Source organism: Notolepis coatsorum, assembly GCF_963971535.1.
Source record: "Notolepis coatsorum genome assembly, contig: SCAFFOLD_152, whole genome shotgun sequence".
Lineage (NCBI taxonomy): Eukaryota > Metazoa > Chordata > Actinopteri > Aulopiformes > Paralepididae > Notolepis > Notolepis coatsorum.
The window spans coordinates 279642-303341 of NW_028169776.1; the positions used below are offsets into that span (position 1 = coordinate 279642).

Genomic DNA, 23700 nt, shown 5'->3' on the forward strand with positions numbered 1-23700 from the left:
TATATATTCGACTAAGAGGTTGGCCAGTCGACTACGGCTCCTTTCGACCGATTAGTCGACTAATCGACTAATAGGGGTCAGCCCTATACTATACTAATATTATTATGTCTTTACTACTATGCACTCAATACTGCAGCACCAAAGTTTCAACACTGTTTGATGAACAATGTTACTCAGCTGATAGAGTCGTACCCTTCCTGCTGACTTTGTCGTACAGAACTTGTAAGTCGCTTTGGATAAAAGCGACAGCTAAATTAGTAAAATGTAAATACAGTTCTTACTGTAAAAGTAGTGTTGAAATATGACACGTATATCACGTAAATTTATAGGAGAGACATTCTCCTCTCTCTCTCTCTCCCTGACAAATCCCACTCCTTCCATTAAATTCTCTCTCTCTCTCTCTCTTGGAAATCTTAGTGCAAGCTAGCCAGATGGCCACTCACAAATTCTTATCAGTGCACTTCTACTCCATAAAAACTCACACACACACATGCTGTAATATCCTCATTTGCCCCAAGACACAACAGCTCCGGAACACATAGCCTTATCTCAACTAATTTGACACGAAATGCCACAAGTGACTGAATAATGACTGGCCTAGGATTATCCATGGGGCCAGATACAGGTTAAGTACCAACGATAAGACACACATAAGCCAGAACCCCGCCACAATGCGCCACATTATCAATTCAAGTGGCTTTATTGGCATGACGCAGCTTGTACATGTTGCCAAAGCAAATGGTTGATAACATAAGCATGGATTACAAAACACATATTAATGTCATAGTATATACAAACATTTTCATCATAAAATAGAACAAAATATTACGGCATAAACATGTCAGGTGACTGTCACTCACTGTCCCTCAGTCTATGGCAGGCAGCAACATAGGCTGCTGCTAGCTCACAGCTTGTTGAGTCCTCCCCTAGTAGGACTGGTAGTTTTCCTGTATCTGGTAGTGCAAGAAAACCTTTTGTTATTAGTTAAAAAAATTTAAAATGCGTTTCTCTAATATCTTTATATTTTTCACATTTGGTGAGGAAGTGCAACTCAGTTTCAGGCTCACTGAGGATGCAATGACTGCACAGCCTTAGCTCTGCAGGGAGCCAGGTTTTCCTGTGCCTCCCCTTTTCAACAGCGAGGCTGTGGTCACTCAGTCTGTATTTTGTCAAGGTTCTTTTTAGTTGTTGATCAGTCACCATGCTCAAGTAATCTGCTATGGTGTACTGTCGATTTAGAGCCAGATAGCACTGCATTTTGCTCTGTGCTTTTGTTTGTGTTTTCCAATAGGTGATGTAGTTTTGTTTTAGCTGTGTAGTAATTTGATTTATTCTGATTGGTGATGTGTTCTGTTCCTGAGGTGTGTTAAGAGAGCAGGTTTGTGGACTCAGCCTCAGGACCAGCTGGGTAAGGGGGTTCCTGATGCTCCTCAGCTCTTGGCACTGCAGGGCTTGATAATGGTACTTATCTCTATCACACACACACACACACACACACCAAGCCCCCACTCTCCAGCCACACACACACACACACACCAAGTGATGATAGGCCATAAAAAGAGCATGTCACGAGAAGGAGGGGCAGACAGAGACACAGTGACAAGATCTCACTTTTTTCTTTGGATTTTGGGCGGCCGGTCAAATAAACTCTGTTGCAGAACTAGTACCTTGTTCATTCACTTTTTATAATAAACTACCTCAAAAGTGTTTCATTCTTTACTTCTTTTTTAAATCTTATTAACGATCGGGGTTTCAAAGTTTACAATCTCGACAGTAGTTTGGCGCATGCATATCTATATAAAAGCTGGTTGGACAGCAGCAGCAGCGCGCCCTTCCCCTCTCTCTCCCTCACACAAGTATGCGAGACGAAAAAAAAATGCAAGCACGGCATTCCGACAGAAGGAGAAACACATGGAGTGATGGAGGCCCCCCCCCCCCCGGCGAGCAATTATAGCAGCGGGTGTTCATTCTGAGCAACTGCATCATTCATATTGCACGGCTATTGCGTCGCCAAGCGCGGCGCGGCACGACCGTGAACACTGGTGTGCGGTGTGGTGTGTGCGCACTATGGACATTTTTGGGGGCTAAAGTCATGTCATCCGAGACATTTAATTGGAACCACGGGGTGACAGCAGCAGGGCAGAGTGGATGGCCTTCAGCCACATGGCCGTGTGGTGGATAACATGTCCACCGCCGCCACGCAGACCTGAAGTGGACGCGCTCCTCGGCCTGTCCTGTACCCCCCACAGCGCACACTACTGTATACAGTGGAACTAACTGCTGCTGCTGCGTAACGAACAAGACACGGCTGGAGTTGGATTCTCGACACACAGAGAAGAAGGGGGACGACGTGTATAGAGGACAATTTGTAATAAACAACCAAAATATACTTCATCCATCTTTGTCGGATGACTCAGGACGAGTTGGCTGAGCGAGAGAGACAGAGAGAGGAGTTGTTATATATCCAAGGAGACCACCACGTAAATGAGTAATGACAAGCAAAGTGAGAGAACCGGAATAACCCCCAGCCTTTTGAAGTAACTTTTTTTTTTTTTATGCTACGGAATTCCTTAGGTCAAGTTCCTGCAGTCAGGTAACTGATAGTATTGGTACTTATTCAGCGGTGCGTGGCAACCGATAGTATTGGTACTTATTTAGCGGTGCATGGTGGCGTTGGTCCAGATATGTACTGTAACACATACAGTATTAGGGATGAAATGATTGGTCTCGATTACTGATACAGATTCAAGCTTGTTGTGATCGATGTACAGTTTCTACGTCAAATGTATACACTCTCTTTCTTACACCCTATTTGTATCACAAACAGTACTGTATTTGTAAATCTGGTGTGTCATGAATGTATAGATGTAGCAGTACTGTCTAGCTGTATATGTCATGTATGTCATATTATGTTACGCATGAGTTGAAAATGGGGGACCCTGATGTAAACAAGACGAAAGTCTTTCTCTGGTCTGCATCCCCTTCTTAACAATTGTGTGTATTGAGCCGTACTGTATTGTACCCATTCTGCAATCTGTTATTAATAAAATGTTCAATCAATCAATCAATCAATATATGCTGACATCTACCTTGTCTGCCTTTTTTACCCATATACCTGTACTAACTAAAAAAGTATAATGTTACTGACAACTATTAAAACCTATGTATTGATTCCTGCAGTTATTGTGTTACTGTCTAAACCCTTAGGCTCTTGTTGATAGGATCCGCCGTTATTGGCTACGGCTCGAGGGTCAGTAATTTATCTCATAAGAGACAGGGTCGCATGGGGCAGATGCCCTGATATAAAAAGCCTTGTATCTTTACCCCGAGGGGACTAAAGCCAAAGCCCAGAGACTATCTGTCAAACCGCTCTAATTATTTAATCCCTCTGCGAGTCGAAATGCAATGACGAAACCCCTGTCGCTGTGCGCGTGTGTAATGTATCGTGTTCCTCTACACCGTTTGCACTTTTATTTTTTTATTTTTTTTTAAGTGCCGTCCAACTGCACTAATAACAGCTCTGTTTGTCCGCCTCCTCCCCGCGCGCCCGGCTGCCTGCGCACCTGACAGGGTTAATGATCACCTCGTCCAGAAGAGTGTCTCCAGATAAATCTGAAGTTAGAATCGCCTTCAGCCTCGACAGCACATCAGGTGAACACGCGCACACACACACACACACACACACACACACACATTACACGCACACATTACACGCACATTACACACAAGCATATGCGCCCAGGAAGACAGAAAGAGACACACACACACACACATGCACTTATACACACACACACACATTACACACAAGCATATGCTCGCAGAAAGACACATACACACACGCATGCACTTATACACACACACATGCGCCCAGAAAGACAGAAAGACACATACACACACATGCACGCACCTATACACACACACACACACAAATGCATGCACACACACACACACATGCATGCACACTAGGGGTGTAACGAATTATTAAAAAAAATTATTATATATATATTTTTATGTGTGTTGTTTTTATTGACCTATAGTCCATTCATGCTGAGTGAATCAGTTCCCCCAGCCACATTTGTGTATTCAACATTTTTTGGGGAATTAACTGATAGAAAATGTATCGAAAATTAATCGAATCGAATCGTGGTCAAATGAAGAGATTTCATGATGCATTGAATCGTTGCCTGAATAATCGTAATCGAATCGTTGTGAGGTCGCATCGTTACACCCCTAATGCACACACCTATGCACACGCACACACACACACACACAAGCATCTGCGTCCAGAAAGACAGACAGACACATATACACACACTTATACACAAACAGAGACACACACAGAGACACAAACAGAGACACAAACAGAGACACACACAGAGACACAAACAGAGACACACACAGAGACACACACAGAGACACACGCACACACACACACAAGCATCTGCGTCCAGAAAGACAGACAGACACATATACACACACATTCACACACTTATGCACAAACAGAGACACACACAGAGACACACACAGAGACACACACAGAGACACACACACACATGTGCATCCAGACACACACACACACACACAGCACCCCCCCCCGCCCCCAGCCTCTGTGAATCCAGTTTTACGGTAACAGCTTATTTCGAGTCGAGGGACCTCCTCTTCCTCCTCTTCCTCCTCCTCAGTTGAACCAGCAGCAGCAGCTGATGAAGGTCCTGAGCTCCACCCTCTCCCTGTGTCGTGGTCGTGTCCAGTATGTGTGCAGAGCACCGCTCCCTGCTCCTCACACCGTATCACTTTAACGGCCGGCGGTCATTCTTCTCTTCCGCCCCGCGGCGGGCGAGACAGGTGCTCCCTCTATTTCTGTAGGAGCGGAGCGTATTAAACACAAACCACAGGCACACACACACGCACACACACACACACGCACACACACACACGCACACACACACGCACGCATGCATGTGAGCATCTGCATTTGCAGACACACACACACACACACAGGGGTTATAATCACACACATGCACGCTCGCAGACATACACACACACAGGGGTTATAATCACACACATGCACGCTCGCAGACATACACACACACACAGGGGTTATAATCACACACATGCACGCTCGCAGACACACACACACACACAGGGGTTATAATCACACACATGCACGCTCGCAGACATACACACACACAGGGGTTCTAATCACACACATGCACGCTCGCAGACATACACACACACACAGGGGTTCTAATCACACACATGCACGCTCGCAGACATACACACACACACAGGGGTTCTAATCACACACATGCACGCTCGCAGACATACACACACACAGGGGTTATAATCACACACATGCACGCTCGCAGACATACACACACACAGGGGTTATAATCACACACATGCACGCTCGCAGACATACACACACACAGGGGTTATAATCACACACATGCACGCTCGCAGACATACACACACACAAACACAGGGTTATAATCGCACATACGCACACACACACACAGGGGTTCTAATCACACACATGCACGCTCGCAGACATACACACACACAAACACAGGGTTATAATCGCACATACGCACACACACACACACACAGAATGGGTCCACCCTACCTATGGGTGTGAGGTGCTGTCTGTCTGTCTGTCTGTCTGTCTGTCTGTCTGTCTGTCTGTCCGTCCGTCCTTCTGTCTGTCTGTCCTTCTGTCTGTCTGTCTGTCTGACTGTCTGTCTGTGTCTGTCTGTCTGTCTCTCTGTGTGTGTGTGTCTGTCTGTCTGACTGTCTGTGTCTGTCTGTCTCTCTGTGTGTGTGTCTGTCTGTCTGACTGTCTGTGTCTGTCTGTCTCTCTGTGTGTGTGTGTGTCTGTCTGTCTGTCCGTCTGTCCGTCTGTGTGTCTGTCTGTCTGTATGTCTGTCCGTCCGTCTGTATGTCTGTCCTTCTGTCTGTCTGTCTGTCCTTCCGTCCGTCTGTCTGTCTGTCTGTCTGTCCGTCCGTCTGTCTGTCTGTCTGTCCTTCTGTCTGTCTGTCTGTCTCTCTGTCTGTCTGTCCGTCTGTCTGTCTGTCCGTCTGTCTGTCTGTCTGCCTGTCTGTCTGTCTGTCTGTCTGTCTGTCTGTCTGTCTGTCTGTCCGTCTGTCTGTCTGTCTGTCTCTCTCTCTGTCTGTCTGCCTGTCTGTCTGTCTGTCTGTCTGTCTGTCCGTCTGTCTGTCTGTCAGGGTGTTTTACGGCACACAGGTGGCAGCTGCAGCCTTTGCCACGGCAGCATCAGGTTTCCCTCCTAATACCAACACTGTCCCCGTTGCCTGATTCACTGCTCAGCTTTTAGAACACTGGCCTATATGTATAAGCATTTAACACTTACCCCCCCCCCCCCCCCCCCTCACACACACACACATACACACACACACACAAACACACATAAACACACACACACACACATATAAACACACACACACATAAACACACACACGTCCTGCTCCATCCCTGGTCTCCTCTTATCGTATCTCTCCCATAGAAAAGAGAGTTAAGGGAGCAAGAGAGACGTGTCAATTATCAAATTATCACACTGAAAACAATGCAGATTGTTGAAATATTATGTTTTTGTCCCACTGTAAGAAAAAAAGCTGCAAGAAAACGATAAATGTCTGGCATCAAATGGTTGCCACATACTTACTGTCAAATTACAGTAAAATCAAATACATTAGGGCGGCTAGGTGGCGCAGTGGGAAAGGCGCTCGCCACCAATGTAGGAGATGCTGGGTTCGAGCCCAGCTCTCGGCGTTGCTACCAGCTTGGCTGGTCGTTCATACTAATACAATTGGCAGTATTAGGGGGTGGGAAGCTGGTGGGTGGGGATCGGACGTTGTGGACAGCGACTCCTACAGGTCGGTTGGTGCGCCTGCGCAGTAGAATCAGGAAGCGACGAGGGCGGCGTGTCCCTCCCACGCAGACCCTCGCCGCTGAGAGATCGCGCTGTGCAGGTGAAAAGATGCGACAGGCTGCCTCCTCGAGTACCGGAGGGGACACGTGATGCAAGGCTTCGTCCACATTGCAGCCGGCTTGTGGGAGGCATGGTCTAGCAACGTTCGAGACAGGGGAGGGTAGAATTGGACAATACGAAATTGGGGAAGGGAGAAAAATAGAAAATGGGGAGAAAAAGTAGCAAAAATAAATAAATCAAATACATTTACAGATTTACAACCTTTATTTAATGGTTAATATTTTGATAAAAGATAATTTACTGTATTTTTATGGCATTTACACTTAAAGTAGAAAAACAAAAGTAATCTGTAAAATAATACAGTGAATTTCCTGTGAATTTATTTAAATTTTTTAGACCTATTTTTTGTGGACCCCAGGAAGCTGTTGCCATTTGTAATGATCCAAATAAACGTAAACTTAAACCTATAGTCCCTTCTCACATCCTCTCTTCCTTCTACAGTATGTAGACTAGGGCTGCAGCACAATTCTTGCTAAAAATATGAATCACGATTTTTCTCTCTAAGAATTGAGAGATCACGGTTCTCTCACACGATTCTTAATTTTCGTCATCATTTAAAAAAAGAAAAGTTAAAAAGAAAATATAATAAAAAAAAAGTAAAGTAATTTTTTTTTTATTCATCATCATTTTGAAATGAGCTTTTTTTTCTATTAATCGTGCAGCCCTAATGTAGACCTATAGTCCCTTCTCACATCCTCCCTTCCTTCTATAGACCTATAGTCCCTTCTCACATCCTCCCTTCCTTCTATAGACCTATAGTCCCTTCTCACATCCTCCCTTCCTTCTATAGACCTATAGTCCCTTCTCACATCCTCCCTTCCTTCTATAGACCTATAGTCCCTTCTCCCATCCTCCCTTCCTTCTATAGACCTATAGTCCCTTCTCCCATCCTCCCTTCCTTCTATAGACCTATAGTCCCTTCTCACATCCTCCCTTCCTTCTATAGACCTATAGTCCCTTCTCACATCCTCCCTTCCTTCTATAGACCTATAGTCCCTTCTCCCATCCTCCCTTCCTTCTATAGACCTATAGTCCCTTCTCACATCCTCCCTTCCTTCTATAGACCTATAGTCCCTTCTCACATCCTCCCTTCCTTCTATAGACCTATAGTCCCTTCTCACATCCTCCCTTCCTTCTATAGACCTATAGTCCCTTCTCACATCCTCCCTTCCTTCTATAGACCTATAGTCCCTTCTCACATCCTCCCTTCCTTCTATAGACCTATAGTCCCTTCTCACATCCTCCCTTCCTTCTATAGACCTATAGTCCCTTCTCACATCCTCCCTTCCTTCTATAGACCTATAGTCCCTTCTCCCATCCTCCCTTCCTTCTATAGACCTATAGTCCCTTCTCCCATCCTCCCTTCCTTCTATAGACCTATAGTCCCTTCTCACATCCTCCCTTCCTTCTATAGACCTATAGTCCCTTCTCACATCCTCCCTTCCTTCTATAGACCTATAGTCCCTTCTCACATCCTCCCTTCCTTCTATAGACCTATAGTCCCTTCTCACATCCTCCCTTCCTTCTATAGACCTATAGTCCCTTCTCACATCCTCCCTTCCTTCTATAGACCTATAGTCCCTTCTCACATCCTCCCTTCCTTCTATAGACCTATAGTCCCTTCTCCCATCCTCCCTTCCTTCTATAGACCTATAGTCCCTTCTCACATCCTCCCTTCCTTCTATAGACCTATAGTCCCTTCTCACATCCTCCCTTCCTTCTATAGACCTATAGTCCCTTCTCACATCCTCCCTTCCTTCTATAGACCTATAGTCCCTTCTCACATCCTCCCTTCCTTCTATAGACCTATAGTCCCTTCTCACATCCTCCCTTCCTTCTATAGACCTATAGTCCCTTCTCACATCCTCCCTTCCTTCTATAGACCTATAGTCCCTTCTCCCATCCTCCCTTCCTTCTATAGACCTATAGTCCCTTCTCACATCCTCCCTTCCTTCTATAGACCTATAGTCCCTTCTCACATCCTCCCTTCCTTCTATAGACCTATAGTCCCTTCTCACATCCTCCCTTCCTTCTATAGACCTATAGTCCCTTCTCACATCCTCCCTTCCTTCTATAGACCTATAGTCCCTTCTCACATCCTCCCTTCCTTCTATAGACCTATAGTCCCTTCTCCCATCCTCCCTTCCTTCTATAGACCTATAGTCCCTTCTCCCATCCTCCCTTCCTTCTATGTAGACTAGGGATGTCCGATATTATCGGCCTACCGATATTATTGGCCGATATTGGCATTAAAATGTAATATCGGAAAATATCTGTATCGGTTTTCAAAAAAAATAATATATATATATATATCGTTTTTTTTTTAAACATTTATTTAACCTTTATTTACTCAGGCAAGCAAGTAAGAACACATTCTTATTTTATTTATTTTCAAAAGTATGCATAATGTTGTGTTAATTCCACGACAAGAGATATGTCATGTTAATTACCTGAAATTAACGCATATCGGTATCGGTTGATATCGGTATCGGAAACTAAGAGTTGGACAATATCGGTATATCGGATATCGGTAAAAAAAAAAGCCAATATCGAACATCCCTTTAATGTAGACCTATAGGACTCCCGCAACGAGAGCCTCCCGTCCAAAATTAAAAAAGTTTGCACAGACCCAGATCATGTTGTCATCTCTCTCTAGCCCCAGAATCACATTGTTGGGGCTCGTGTTTCTCCGCGGGGGGGGCCTCCGATCCGTGTTCCTTCCCAGGGATCATGCTCCCTCTAGGCCCTGCGTGGCTCCATGCCAGGCGTGCGTGGTTGTGCCCCTCACTGCCAGCAGGCCTGTGAGCACTGTATTTATTCCTCATCATAATTGGCCCCAGGGCCGCTGGCAGCCTCGCTAATACCCTGCTTTTAGAACGGTTGCATCATCCTCAGGATTCTCCACACGTGTTCCACACATCCAGGGAGACATCGCTGGCGAGACGGAGGGCCGGGGCAGACAACCAAGTGTGTCTGTCTCTCTGTCTGTCTGTCTGGCTGGCTGTCTGTCTGCCTGTTGTCTGTCTGTTTCTGCCTATCTGTCTGTCTCTCTGCCTGTCTGGCTGTCTGTTTCTGTATGTCTGTCTGTTTCTGTCTGGCTGTTTGTCTGTTTCTGTCTGGCCGTCTCTCTCTGCCTCTGTCTGTCTGTCTGTCTGTCTGTCTGTCTGTCTGTCTGTCTGTCTCTTTGCCTGTCTGTGTCTGTCTGTTTCTGTCTGTCTGTTTCTGGCTGTCTGTCTGTTTCAGTCTGGCTGTCTGTCTGTTTTTATCAGCCTGTCTGTCTTTCTGTTTCAGTCTGTCTGTCTGTCTGCCTGTCTGTATGTCTGCCTGCCTGCCTGTCTGTCCGTCCACATGGCAGTCCTCCCGGTCTCCTGTCCTTCTGCCTGTCTGTATGTCCTTCTGTTTCAGTCTGTATGTCTGCCTGCCTGCCTGTCTGTCTGTCCGTCCACATGGCAGTCCTCCCGGTCTCCTGTCCTTCTGCCTGTCTGTATGTCCTTCTGTTTCAGTCTGTATGTCTGCCTGCCTGCCTGTCTGTCTGTCCGTCCACATGGCAGTCCTCCCGGTCTCCTGTCCTTCTGCCTGTCTGTATGTCCTTCTGTCTGCCTGCCTGTCCTTCTGTCTGTCTGTATGTCCTTCTGTCTGCCTGCCTGTCCTTCTGCCTGTCTGTATGTCCTTCTGTCTGCCTGCCTGTCTGTCTGTATGTCCTCCCGGTCTCCTGTCCTTCTGTCTGTCTGTATGTCCTTCTGTCTGTCTGTCTGCCTGCCTGTCTGTCTGTCTGTCCTCCCGGTCTCCTGTCCGGCGTGTCTGTGGGTCTGACAGCTCATTACCGGCGGTGGTCAGTTGAAAGGACACGGCACGTTTATAAGGGCAGGCGCTGTGTTGCTATGCTGCGGTGTCGTTATAAGAGGTGCCTACCGTGTTTCACTCGTGGCCATTTTACGAGCCATGGAAACGCATTAAGTGACCGCCTCCCCTCAGGCCGCGCGGCGCGCTACTGTGTGTGTGCTGCCGCGCTGACGCTCCTGATCGTGCTATAAGAGGATAAAGTGATAACATTTCAGCGCCATCGACCTGAGAACAACCTGATGAAAGCGATATGGCACAGCTGAGACGTTGGCGCGTTAATAAATGTCACCGCAAGTGGAGAGTGTGTGTGGACTGTGACCTTTTCCTTTTTTATTTTCAGTTTAATTCCCATTAGTCCCAATTCCCTCATTGGGTGTGTAGTAGATTATATTAGTCTACTTAAAAAATATGATTATTGTTATTATTAATAATTTATTATTATTATTTTCTAATCATGCAATAGTGTGTTTAATCCAAGGATACCCCAAAAGGTCCCTGTCCACACTATCTTATCGAACATTATCGGTGGATTCATTCATAATGCCTGTTCAAACAGTTATGCATACAGTATACAGTATATTATATACATTTATACGGACTGATGAGTTGATGTTTTGATTTTGGTTTTCATTCTGTTAGAGATAAAAGATGTGGAGGACTCCTCCCGGTCCATTCCTGACCTGGAGCAACGATTACAGGTACAATAACTAACTACACCTGCTGTCTCAGGGAGGAGAGGAGGAGAGGAGAGAGGAGGAGAGAGGGGAGGGGAGGAGAGTATAGGGGAGGAGAGGAGAGAGAGGGGAAGAGGAGAGGGGAGGAGAGAGGGGAGGAGGAGAGGAGAGAGGAGGAGAGAGGGGAGAAGAGGAGAGATGAGGAGAGGGGAGGAGAGTATAGGGGAGGAGAGGAGGAGAGGATAGGGGAGGAGAGAGGAGGGGAGGAGAGGAGAGAGGGGAGGAGGAGAGGGGAGAAGAGGAGAGATGAGGAGAGGGGAGGAGAGAGGGGAGGAGAGGGGAGGAGGAGAGGATAGGGGAGGAGAGAGGAGGGGAGGAGAGAGGAGGAGAGGGAAAAGGAGAGAGGAGGAGAGGAAAGGAGAGGGGAGGAGAGGAGAGGAGGAGAGAGGAAGAGGAGAGGAAGAGAGGGAAGAGGATAGAGGCGAGGAGAGATGAGGAGAGGAAATGATAGAGGAGAGGGGAGGAGGGGAGAGCACAGCATAATAAAGACACAGACAGTTCAAATGGGAGGGCCAAGGAGCAATAAATCCTAGGCTATAACACATAAATGCATGGCAGCTTATCCTCGCAAAAACAGGCCAGACTGCCTACAAAGGGGCCTAGGCCTCATCAGATGAGTAACCTGTGCTTGCAGAATCAGCACATGGACTGAGAAGTTTGAGTTGATAAACAGAAAGAAAAGTGTATGACATTGGTAGGAATAACATGTCGGTAGCTGCATCTTTATTATAGTGAATTGGTGATGAATTACCTCCATGCATGAATCACACATCCATTTAAATCAGTTTTTCTTACTTTAACAATGTCTTCTGATACAGAAAAAATAAATATACTCAGAAATAGTGGCAAAAAAGCATATTGTAATATTTTAGAGACCCCCCCCCCCCCGCCCCAAAAGCTTCCTTCTTCCTCTGGCGTGTGTCTTTAGACCTGCAGCTCCGTTGAGGCGAGCCAGGCCAACGTTTCATCGTCCAGTTTCATCAGACCGCGTTCTCCATACGGTGGCCGGTGTTTTGGGGCAACTGGTGATGATATGTTCCACAGTGTGTGCAGGGGCTCCACACTCGCATGAGGCACTGTCCTTGAGGCCCCACCTCTTCATTGAGGCTTCCGGGGCAAGTCCTGACCAGGGACGTCCAGAGGGTCATTGATGTAGAGGTGCAGCATGGATGGTTGTGCTGACCTCCACTGGTCCCTCCATCTCGTCCGGACCCAGGAGGCCTTGGAAGTGTCAGATGGTGTTGTGTGGTGTAGCCTGTAGGCTTGCATGGAAAAGGGGCGCCGTGACTTTAGGCGCACACGTCGCGGTGTCTCTGTGGTGGTGTTGTGAAGGAGGTGGGATGCACTGATCTGTGCCTTGCGGGAAAGGGCCAGTGTGGCTGCTTCTCGTCTGATGGTAGCCGGGGCGATACCAGCGAGTACGGGCAGTTGGTTTACCGGTGTGGCTTGTAATAATAATAATAACTTTATTTGTATAGCACTTTTCATACAGAGGTTGCAGTTCAAAGTGCTTCACAACAGTAAAAAAAATACATGCGTAAGCGAGCATAAAAAAGATAGACAGGTCAAGGTATGGTAAATCACAGTGTTTCACATTAGGATCTAGCATCCCAATAGGCTCTCTGTTTACAGTTTCATTCAGTAATACAAATAATACAAATTGTTTAAAATGATTCAGTTTAAAAATAGTCTAAAAATTATAAAATAGAACGGACATACAACAGGGTATTTAACATACAACAGAGCAGTGCATCAGTAAGAAGTCTTAAATTACAGTGCATACAGTAGGAGGTAGTGAGATCAAATTAGCATAGAACCGATAGGCAGACAGTGTATAAAAGTAGGCAGGGTAAGAATAGTGCAGGTAAGTACAATTTGTGTCAGGATATCCCTGATGTTTCATTGAAATGCCTGAGCAAAGAGATGGGTTTTAAGCTGTCTTTTGAAGATGTCTAGTGAGTTGGCTTCCCTGATGTTTTGGGGTAGTTTGTTCCACCGTTTTGGGGCATAGTTGATAAAGGCTGCATTACTGATCCTCCTCCACTGTTTCTGGGAGCCTCTAGTAGTCCAGCAGCTGATGTAGGCAACCAGAGACTGTCAGCGCAGGACGCTGTTGAGGACAACCATCCAGCTTCTTCACGTGGGTGCTACGGCAAAAAAGCTTCCTCTAGCTCCCCCATAGTTGGCGTCATCATTACAACGTTACGTTCTCAATGAGACGTTTGAAAAGAGTACAAGCTGCAGGTCAAGTGTAGAGTATAAAAGTAAAAGATGTGAGTATAGAAGAGGGTCAGTGTTTTCACATACAAATACACTCCACCTCCAGCAGTCACCACTGGTTGTCAAAGTTACACCGACACTTGGACCATATATCAGATTAGAACAACAACAGCCAAATCAACAGTTGCTTTCATACAACTCTCAAGCATGCGTTATTCTGGTTGTTAACACGTTGTATCAATCAATCAATCAAATGTATTTATATAGCACGTTTAAACATGACGCTTGTCAACCAAAGTGCTTCACATAGCTAAGCTAAGAACAAAGAAAAGTATAAAATAAACAGAAAAAAAACAATCAACGGATAGACAAAGGAAAAACAGAACAACACGTCAACAAGTAAGGCAAGAGTCTGAGTATGAAAAGGTAGAGGTGCTCTCTATATCGCAGAGATTCTGTTTCACTTTAGGAATTGAGAGCACATGATTTCCATGTTTCACACTGTGTGAATTAAGTTCATTTGAAAATAATATGGAATAATGGGCGAATGGAACTGAATGTGCAATACTGGTGCCTTGTTTTTCTACTTTATTTATCCTTTTTAAGATTCTTTATTTTAGCATTAAAGTCTTTCTTAATATGTTTAATTCTAGGAAATTGTCAAATTTCCCTCGGGATAATAAAAGTATTTCTATTCTATTCTATAGTGTAAGTCTATATTTTGCGATACTGTGTGAAGGGGGGGACTAGCAAAGTAAGATTTTCATTGTACGGTGTAACTTGTCTGTTTAACTGTGCATATGACAAATACTGTACATATCTTGAATCCTGAAGGTAGCCAGGGGACAGGAAGAGGTTCACGCTTGGCACGGGGTGGACACGGTCTGTCTGTGTGTCCTTTTGCTCAAATGGAAATTCCAGTGGAATTCTGAGGAGATTCCTCCCTCATTTCCTTTGCGTCAGGCTTTGAGACGACGACGGTGTGGATTGACGTCAGCACATTTCCCCTGGAGAGAATGAGAGCTGCTTAGAATATATATATTCTCTAGAGCAGTGTTTCCCAAACTTTTTTGGCCATGCACCCCCCCGTCACCTCCCGACCTAAACATAAAAAACATAAAAAAGACAACCCATTCTATTCATAGGCGCATTAAAGGCATCAGGTTTAATCCAATAAGAACACATACCAAAGTATGACAAACAAAATAAAATACTTCACCACACGAAAGGACAAAATTGGCCAAAAAACAAAAATATTGGTTGAATCCACATCTGAGATGCATCCATAGGTGGGAAATATGTCCGTAGCTGCTCAGCGAGTTGGTTGAGGTGTTCTGTTATTAGGCTGTTTACAGGTTCACCCATGACAACTTTGTGTCCCTCCAAGAACGCATGAAGTGTATAGGGGGAAACACATGAGCATAATACGCTGCCACAATAATAGCACACCGGTCCCAGTCGCGCGCCTATGGCATTTTGGCAGGAAGTAAAGTGCATTTTGGATACATCTTTTTTTTTAATTATTATTATTAAAACGTACGTTTTTTTATTTAAAAGTTTAGTAAATTTCATGATTTACACAGTGAAAATCCCCATTTGAAATAATGTATATTAGTTATATTTCTTAGTAAAATAACACCATAGCACAGCCATTAGCCTTTTTCATGTCACGCACCCCCAAGAGGGCTCCGTTTGGGAACCACTGCTCTAGAGCACCAATCCACACCTCTTTCTTTCTCCTTTCGTCATTGTGGGCATAATCCTGTTGAGTTAGTACCAAAGCATGTGATGGAATTCCCCTGTAAAATGTCTCTAACCACCAGAGACATTGTGTCTTTAAGTAGTGAAAGTCCCCGTTAGGTTTTTCACAGGAGACGTAAATAAATAACGATGAGGAAAGAGGAATTTGCAGAAGAGAGAATGCCAGGGAACAGCTTGGACCCACGATTATTTAATGCAGTAAACACAAAATACATGATCTGGTATCCGTTCCCACTTTATCCAATCAGGAGAGAGAGCCCTAGATATCTTGTTTCAAGGATACATTTGCTTAAAACTAGTTTTAATTTCTTATTTTTGTCAGACCATTTTTGCAGTGTGGAGTTCTCAGAAAATGTATTTCCTGTTTACTGAGAGACCCATGCTACTGACGACGAGACACTCTATGTTAGAATGTCATAATGTAGAGCTATTGCTTTATCATTTAGACCACCTATTTTAACCAAGAAAATGCCACTTTTAATATTGGTAGCTGACAGGAATTAAAATGTAGTCCGTCTAGGTTGTTATTTGCTCGTCAAGATGAAAGGTTCTGCAGGGGAAAAGAGGGCAGTGTCTTCTACAGCAGGCAAGGCAGGATAAACTCGTTGTTAACCCTTTCACTACCACACTACCAAAGGGTTAACCCTTTCACTGCCACACGACAGAGCTAGATCCACAAAGAATGGATTGCACAGTGCTAATTGCACCCTTACTTACAATTCATGATGAATTGAAAATGGGGGACCCTGATGTAAACAAGACGAAAGTCTTTCTCTGGTCTGCATCCCCTTAACACTTTGAATGCCACGAGGTGGCGCCAGAGGTATCGCTTCAATGCCACCATCGGCGCCAATGTTACGCTTAATATCACCTAATCTATGTTTTAAATTATGGCTATGTGTCTAATCTGCCCGTCGCTTATCAAAGAATACTTTTCCAGTCAGTGCTGTCAAGGCAGATTGGTTTTTTATCGCTTCATTTCCATTTGAGAGCATTTTGAAAAGCACCCGTTTTGAGGTAAAAAAACGTTAGGTTATGACTATAACCAAGTTCTGTTAATTAGGGGTGACGCTTGGCATCACTCTGCACTCTCGCATACGTGCACGCGCACTGAATAAATTCCACAAATGTACCTTTAATACCAGTATTAGTCTGACCACACCCCTCATCAGCTTACCTTCATAAGCAGGTGTGTGGTCACCTGCTCTCCTCCTTCCCAAGCTTTCACCACAAGGTGAGGTCAAGGGCTGCAGCGGCCGTCGGATGCCAAGCGTCACCCCTAATTAACAGAACTTGGTTATAGTCATAACCTAACGTTCTGTTCCATTAGGGGCTCTGCTTGGCATCACTCTGCACAAAGGGAGGCCAAGCGGAGCCACTGGCCGACAAATACACCCCGCTGAAGGCCCCCCACAACCAACAGAACAGGGAGGGCCGAGCCCCCCCGACCCCCCCTAATGGAGGGCACCCTCCCTATTAGAGGTTTACCGAGAGGGCGACGGACCCGACCGCGCGAAGAGGCACTCAAGCAACTCAACGCACAGGGTGAGCAGACCGTGGCTTGACCCCACGACTACACCCACGCACAACCCGCATGCCACCCGGGAACGAACGGAGGGAACCAACCTCGTTACTGCCCCCAGAATCACGGGATCAAGGGCAAACCCAACCCCGTGGCAAGGCCGTAGCAGCGGAGCGCGAAGGAAGACCCAGACCCACCAAAAGGACTGGACTCCCTGGAATGGGGGCCCGGAGAAGTCCATGATGCCAGCATCAAGACCCCACCAGGCGGGCACATAGTGACCCCGCCCCCCACATCGCCAGCGTATTCGGACAAAGGCCCCTGTCCTCCCCAACAGTACACCGCCTGGCACACTGGCCCTGCAACAGGCAGACAGCATGGCCGTAACACACAAGAGTTAACCAACGGAAGCAGGCAGTGCACCGGGAAAAAAGACCAGGCAACAGGCTGTTAACCCTAGCCTGGAGACTGCGGACGAGACAGGCGCCAGAAAGGACAGCTGAACACAGCCGCCCCGGCGGAAGGGGCGTATGCTGGCATTGTCGCATAACCAAGCCTCCACAGAGAAGGCTGACACGTCCGGAGACGTCATGAACGTGCAGGGGCACCCTCAACCGGTGAACCCGGGAGTTGACACTGCAGCAACACACCAGAGAACCAACCACCCAGGCGTTACCCTATGCAATGGTTGGTCCCATAACCCCTCAGGAAAGAAACCCCAAAACACACCTGCGGCATTGCCGCAGCCCGTGTTCCGGTTTCCAACAGGGTTATCCCGGGCCTACGGGTCAACGAAACATTACCCCGGACCGGGCCCGGTGATACGGGGAGCACAGGGTCCCCCGAGGAGGCTAAAAACACCCCAACAGGCCCCTCTTCGCCAAGCACAAGATAAGAGCGTAAAAATGGAAGACCAGCCCCAGCACCCCGCACTCGGTATTCCCAGGAGGTCACCCAACCAAGTACCAACCAAGACCAACCTGCATGGCGGCCGAGATCGGGCGCGTACAGGTCGGCACGGCCGTAAGCCATTACGACAGTGTAGAATACAATGTACCCAACAAGGGTTCCATAACACTCAACCCTGTGACACCCGGACCGACCTAGCATATTTTCCCCCTGAAAAAAGCCCAAGTCCCTCAGGGTACCAGAACAGCAGATCTGCATCCCCGGCGGACAACGGGTTTAACTGATCTGGACCAGCGCGACCAGAACCAGTCCCGTGCCCTAACTACGCCGACCTGCCAAACCCAGGAGAAGGGGCAGATATGCGTGTTGATCCTAAAACATAAAAAGAAGGCGCCACCCAGACGTTTCGGTACGAACCGCGCCCGGCGGCCCACCCCCAGGGCGTGAGACCCTTCCCCATATGTCCAGATCCATTCCGTTATCATCCCCTGACATGAACGGGAAACCATCGACAACCACACAGGGTGTCGGAAGAGGAAAAAACCCCCATCCCAATTGCTTCATAAAAACGCTGTTTTAACCCCAAGCAATCAAGGCGCGCCAGTCAGCCAATGTCCAACAGAACATCCTGAGCTAGCACTACGTGTGCGTTTTGACATACCCACATCAACAATAGGCTGTTTATTGAATCCCCAAAACGCCCAGGGGAACGACAAGAGGGGCGAGATGCAATCCACTCCATGAATGAACGAATGAAAACTTTTGCAGAAAGGGTACAACCCAGTACGGCGCAATACACACAATTAGGTAAGGGGAGGCAGACCTGAGAAAGACGTTAGTCTTGTTCCCATCAGGGACCCTCATTTCCAATCCATATAGACATCCAACTCTTTATAATAATAAAGAAAAAGCATCACCCGTATGAACCTACTGCACAGCTGGGAGTAAAAAACCCGTTTTCACATGATTTAAATCCAGTCACTCCTTTTAATCAGAGTGTAAGACCAGACCCTCCCAGAAACACCTTCCCACATGAGTTTATAGTCATGAAAAAGATATGCCAACTGTGAGTCACGTGACCAACCGACTCAAGTTCACACATAAATCGGGCGCAGCAGAACTGTGAGCCCTACGCTCTAACTCGACACCTTTAAGACACCTCAACTCATGGAAGGCGTCGCCATAGCAACACCGCTACAACGGGCGGGGAAACCTGCCGGCTCCTGTCTTGTAATAGGAGTCGGCAGAATAACCCCCCCCCCCCCCCCCCCCTGCCAAGACGTCCCACCGGCTTGGCCGTGACTGGCTCAGCAGAAGAGATCAAAAATCCCCTAAACCAATCAAGTGGGAAAAGGAGGGGTTTATTCGACACCCCCTCACGAAAACACACTTCATACCCTACACACAGAAAACAACCGTAGCCATTTTGAAAACCTCCGGTAGAATGCAATGCATAGCATAAGCTAATACAATGCCCGCTACCCACAAAAATGTGAACAGGATTTTACAACAAAACACAAGTCGCCTGTGTGTGAATCCTACACCCGTTGACTATGTCGTACATAGCAAAAAACGCTGACCGAGAGTAAACGGCTAGGCCGTGGAATGTGCGTGTACGAGTATTACTGCAACTAAACAACACAGCATTGTGAGACACATACTTAGTTCAAGTAATGGAATAACACCAGTTTCTACCTGCATGTGGAGCATCAAGCTAATAGAACCTATTACTGAGTGTATGTTGCAGACCTTGCTTAACCTCGTAACCCAACACGACTCATCTCACAACGTAAAAGGGCAGATTCATATATACACAACCCCACCATATGTATTGTTGAAGAAACACACAGTTTGTTCGGCCAAAACACAGTCCCCCTTATATCGGGGAACTTTTTTTATTTATAACGTGTTCTAAGGCACAAAATCATAGAGGGGCCGGGGAGGGTGTAAAAGAGAGGGGATACAGAGGGGAAAAGTCACTCAGCGGCGTCTGCCACCTCGCGCCGCTCGAGTCTTGCCACCCCGAGGAGCCCCGGAGGGATGGTAGGTTACTGTCTGCTGGACACGACGTTCCCTACCGTCTCCTCCGGTCGTGGATGGGCCGGCGGTGGCAGAAGCGCCGTTTCGTCCCCTGGCCCTCTTGGAAGGGCCAGCAGCGGCGGCGGAGGCAGTGGTAGCGGCGACGGAGACAGCTCGACGTCGCGGAAGCCTTCTGACTCCACCGGCAAAGACGGGAGGCGGAAAATGGGGTTGGAGAATGGACCTCTCCTCTGCCATCTCTCTGCATGTTGAGGTCATCAACCGCAGGGCCTTCCCGAACAGGCCAGCGTCGGAGAGGGCAGCCGTCAGAAGAGGAGCTCTCTTCTTCTCTGGCACACGGGCCTGCTCCAGCCAAAGATGACGCTGGCCCAGGGTGGCCAGGGCGCGCACTTTCCCCATGGCTATGGCCAGCACCTGGGAAAGGTGCAGGACAGCTCCCGCCGCCTGGGTGATCTGATCGCATTTCACCTCGTTCAGATCCGTGCCGCCCGTCATGATCCCCGATACAAATCTAGCCAGGTGGGCGATGCAGCCAGCGATTGTGTACCAGCGATGAATGACTGGTCACCCCAATAAGCCAATCGCCTAGCCGATTTCCCCTGGAGGACCGGCTTGCATAGGGGTTCCCACACCATATCCGGACAGAGGAGAGCGGCCATCGGACTGTCAAGCCGAGGCACGCCCTCCCCCATACCTTTGACCAACCCCGACACCCGCGTAACTGGTACGTAGGCGGGAGTTAGTCCCATGATGTTGGACACCGCCTGACCCCGACGAACATAGGCCCCCATTGAGGGGAAAAATGGGTAGACAATGTCCACCCCTCTCACTGGGGGACGCTGCCAGGGATGACCTATGAGATCATCAGGGACAGGTGCAGGCAATGGCAGCGGCACGCCGTTTGCGGCGGCGGCTACCGCCATGAGCTCGGGAAACAAAGCCCGCAGTTCCCCCTGCGGACCTTCCTCCACCGACCCCGCATCCCTCACATGCAGCAGGCTGCGACTGGTTAAGGAGCCACAGTCTGATGTGGCCGACAGTAGGGCATCCTGCTGATGAGGCCAAGGTGGTTCCTCGACATCCTCGAACAGGGAGCCCCATGGAGCCATTTCCCCCCCCTCCGGGGTCTCCTGAGGAGGGATACTCTCCTCCACGGGGCCATCATACAAAAATCCGTCCGCCTCTTCCATGAAGTCCTCAGTTTCCATCGGAAATCCAGAGCCGGACGCATCTTCGCTGGTCTCCAGCAGTTCCCCAAACCCAGGCCGTTCGCGTCTGCACGCTACCATCCTACTACGTGAACGGGCAGACGCGAAAAGTTTGCGTCGCAAATCCTCTGGCTCCAAGACAACCCCCCGTTCACCAACGGGCGATTCCCTGGAACCAGAGGAACCAGAGTCGAGATCAGGCCATCGCCGGAGCGACGGCACCGACTCCTCGGCTCTTCGGAGAGGCAAACTATCCATCGGCTGCCTCCTGGGCTGGGTCGGCAACCACGAAAGTGGCAACAGCCCAGCACCAAGGCGCACGACGGAGGCGGGAATGGAGAACCGCTGGTGAAGAGTAGGTCTAGCGGGTCTACTCTCCGCGGAATACATTATGACCCAAACCTTTTCTTTACAACAGATGTGAGAGAAGAAAAAATTAAGCACAATGTAAACTCGTCACAACTCTTTTCAACTAACAACACGTCAAGTGGGGTACTACCAGGCACTTCCTTGTGGTGAAAGCGAGAAGGAGGAGAGCAGGTGACCACACACCTGCTTATGAAGGTAAGCTGATGAGGGGTGTGGTCAGACTAATACTGGTATTAAAGGTACATTTGTGGAATTTATTCAGTGCGCGTGCACGTACGCGAGAGCGTGCAGAGTGATGCCAAGCAGAGCCCCTAATGAGACAGAACTGTTCATTCTGGGCCATTCTATGATAATCGTCTTTTACTGGAATATTCCAGAACGTTGATATTCGTCTGCCTATTTATGAATCGTTTTCAAATAAATGCTAGATGATCAATATTATACGTGCACGCAAGCACATTCGAGCCGCGCACGGATAATCGCTGCGTTCATTTCCTCTTGGACTTTTACAGTGAAACCGAAAGAGCCCATTTCACAAAATTAGTCTGATTATCCTAACACTGATAACATAGATTCCTTACCTGACATCAGATGGTATCCAACTGGTATATTCCAATTCCTGATCACCATTCGAAAAAATCGATAAGTGTATGGATCCAACGTGATACAGTAGTACACATGATTCCGCGGCACTGAGAGGCTCCAGAATGAACTGTGGTAACCCCGGCTGGATCAGTGGACTGGAAAATGTGGAGTACCGGATTTCTTTCCCCATCCATTTTCATTGAGTCCATTCCAAAATCTCTGTTACAATTTTCAAATACAATTTTCATTCAATCAATCGCCGCGCCCCCCACCCTCCCCATAGCTGAACTAAGTAGGCAGGCTGAATCCAGCCCTTCACAGCATTGTGTATGTCCCTCCAAAGGGTTCCAGAGTGTGAAAAGATGTGGTTTTTGGTCTTCTTCAATGCAATTTTACTATATTCGAGGGGTGACTGAAAATAACTGAGGTTGCGGTTACACTAGGGCCATTTCGTTTCATTTCGCTTTTGAGAATGCTGCGTATTGGCAGGCAACTAAGAGTTAAGTTAGACGTCGTTTTGTCACGTCTTCTATATACATGTAGTACAATGCCAAAGCAGTAGGTGGCGATGTAGTTCAAACATGAAGGCCATTTTCAACCAATCAGAAAAGGTTGAACGCGTCACTCCACATCCTGCTCAAAATCTCAGAGAGCCACCATCTTTATACCTCGCATGAGCCATTTAGCTACATAGCATTTATTTTTCAGCAAGAAATAAAGTGCAATAAACAAAAACGGATACATTCACTGTGTGTTCTGCCTCATTTGTTGATGATTTGTTGATGAAACAAAACTAACATCAACACAATTGACCACCAAGAGCAGAGTTTAGTCTCACAAAAATATCGCAGATTTTGTTAGCTTACGTGCTAACGTGATTGGGATATGCCATTATAACAGTATAGCATTGTGGCTAGCAGCGTAGTGACGTTAATGCTAGCAGAATGAATGGATGTAAACTTTATTTAACAGATTGCAGAATGGGTACAATACAATACGGCTAAATACAAACAATTGTTAAGGGAATGCAGACTGTTGTAGCTTGGACTGGGCTCCTTATGACAATAACTTGACAACACGTTGGTAGCCATAGCTACTTGGGACATCTCTGCTGTAAACACTGGAAATAACCTTGTGGGTCTCTACTGTGCATGGGCATTGGGTGGAACGGCTCCGTATCCGGCTTGCGCAGATTACATGGCACCATTGTCGGCGAGTTTCCAAAACGAAAACACCTTTTCAGCGTTCCCACTAGGGAACCGCGTTTTCCTGCCAAAACTGCGTTTCTTTTTAACTTGGACATGCAAACGTAATCATTCAACAACAAAACGTTGCTGTGTTAGCCCAGTGTAACCATGGTGTGAGGGCTGGAAAGGACTGCATGCTGCCCAACGAGGGGGCATGTCGCTTTTCTACTTCACGCACCTGTGACCATATCTGTCAACATTGGCAGGTGAAAAAACGTGCACATTTGAGCCCCGCCCCTTCCCCCTGGCCCG

The 23700-nt window shown here is 47.3% G+C and overlaps 1 protein-coding gene across 1 annotated transcript in view; it reads left to right on the plus strand.

Moving 5' to 3' along the window:
• Window positions 1–3575: 3575 nt before the first annotated feature.
• LOC311248030 (MAP3K7 C-terminal-like protein) overlaps window positions 3576–23700 on the plus strand; it is a gene marked incomplete at both ends in the record, with an annotated part of 40223 nt that continues 20098 nt past the window's right edge. The window contains 2 exons of the mRNA XM_084338991.1: window positions 3576–3651; window positions 11493–11551. Coding sequence (XP_084195117.1) covers window positions 3576–3651; window positions 11493–11551 — 135 coding nt within the window. The remainder of the gene's footprint in view (window positions 3652–11492; window positions 11552–23700) is intronic.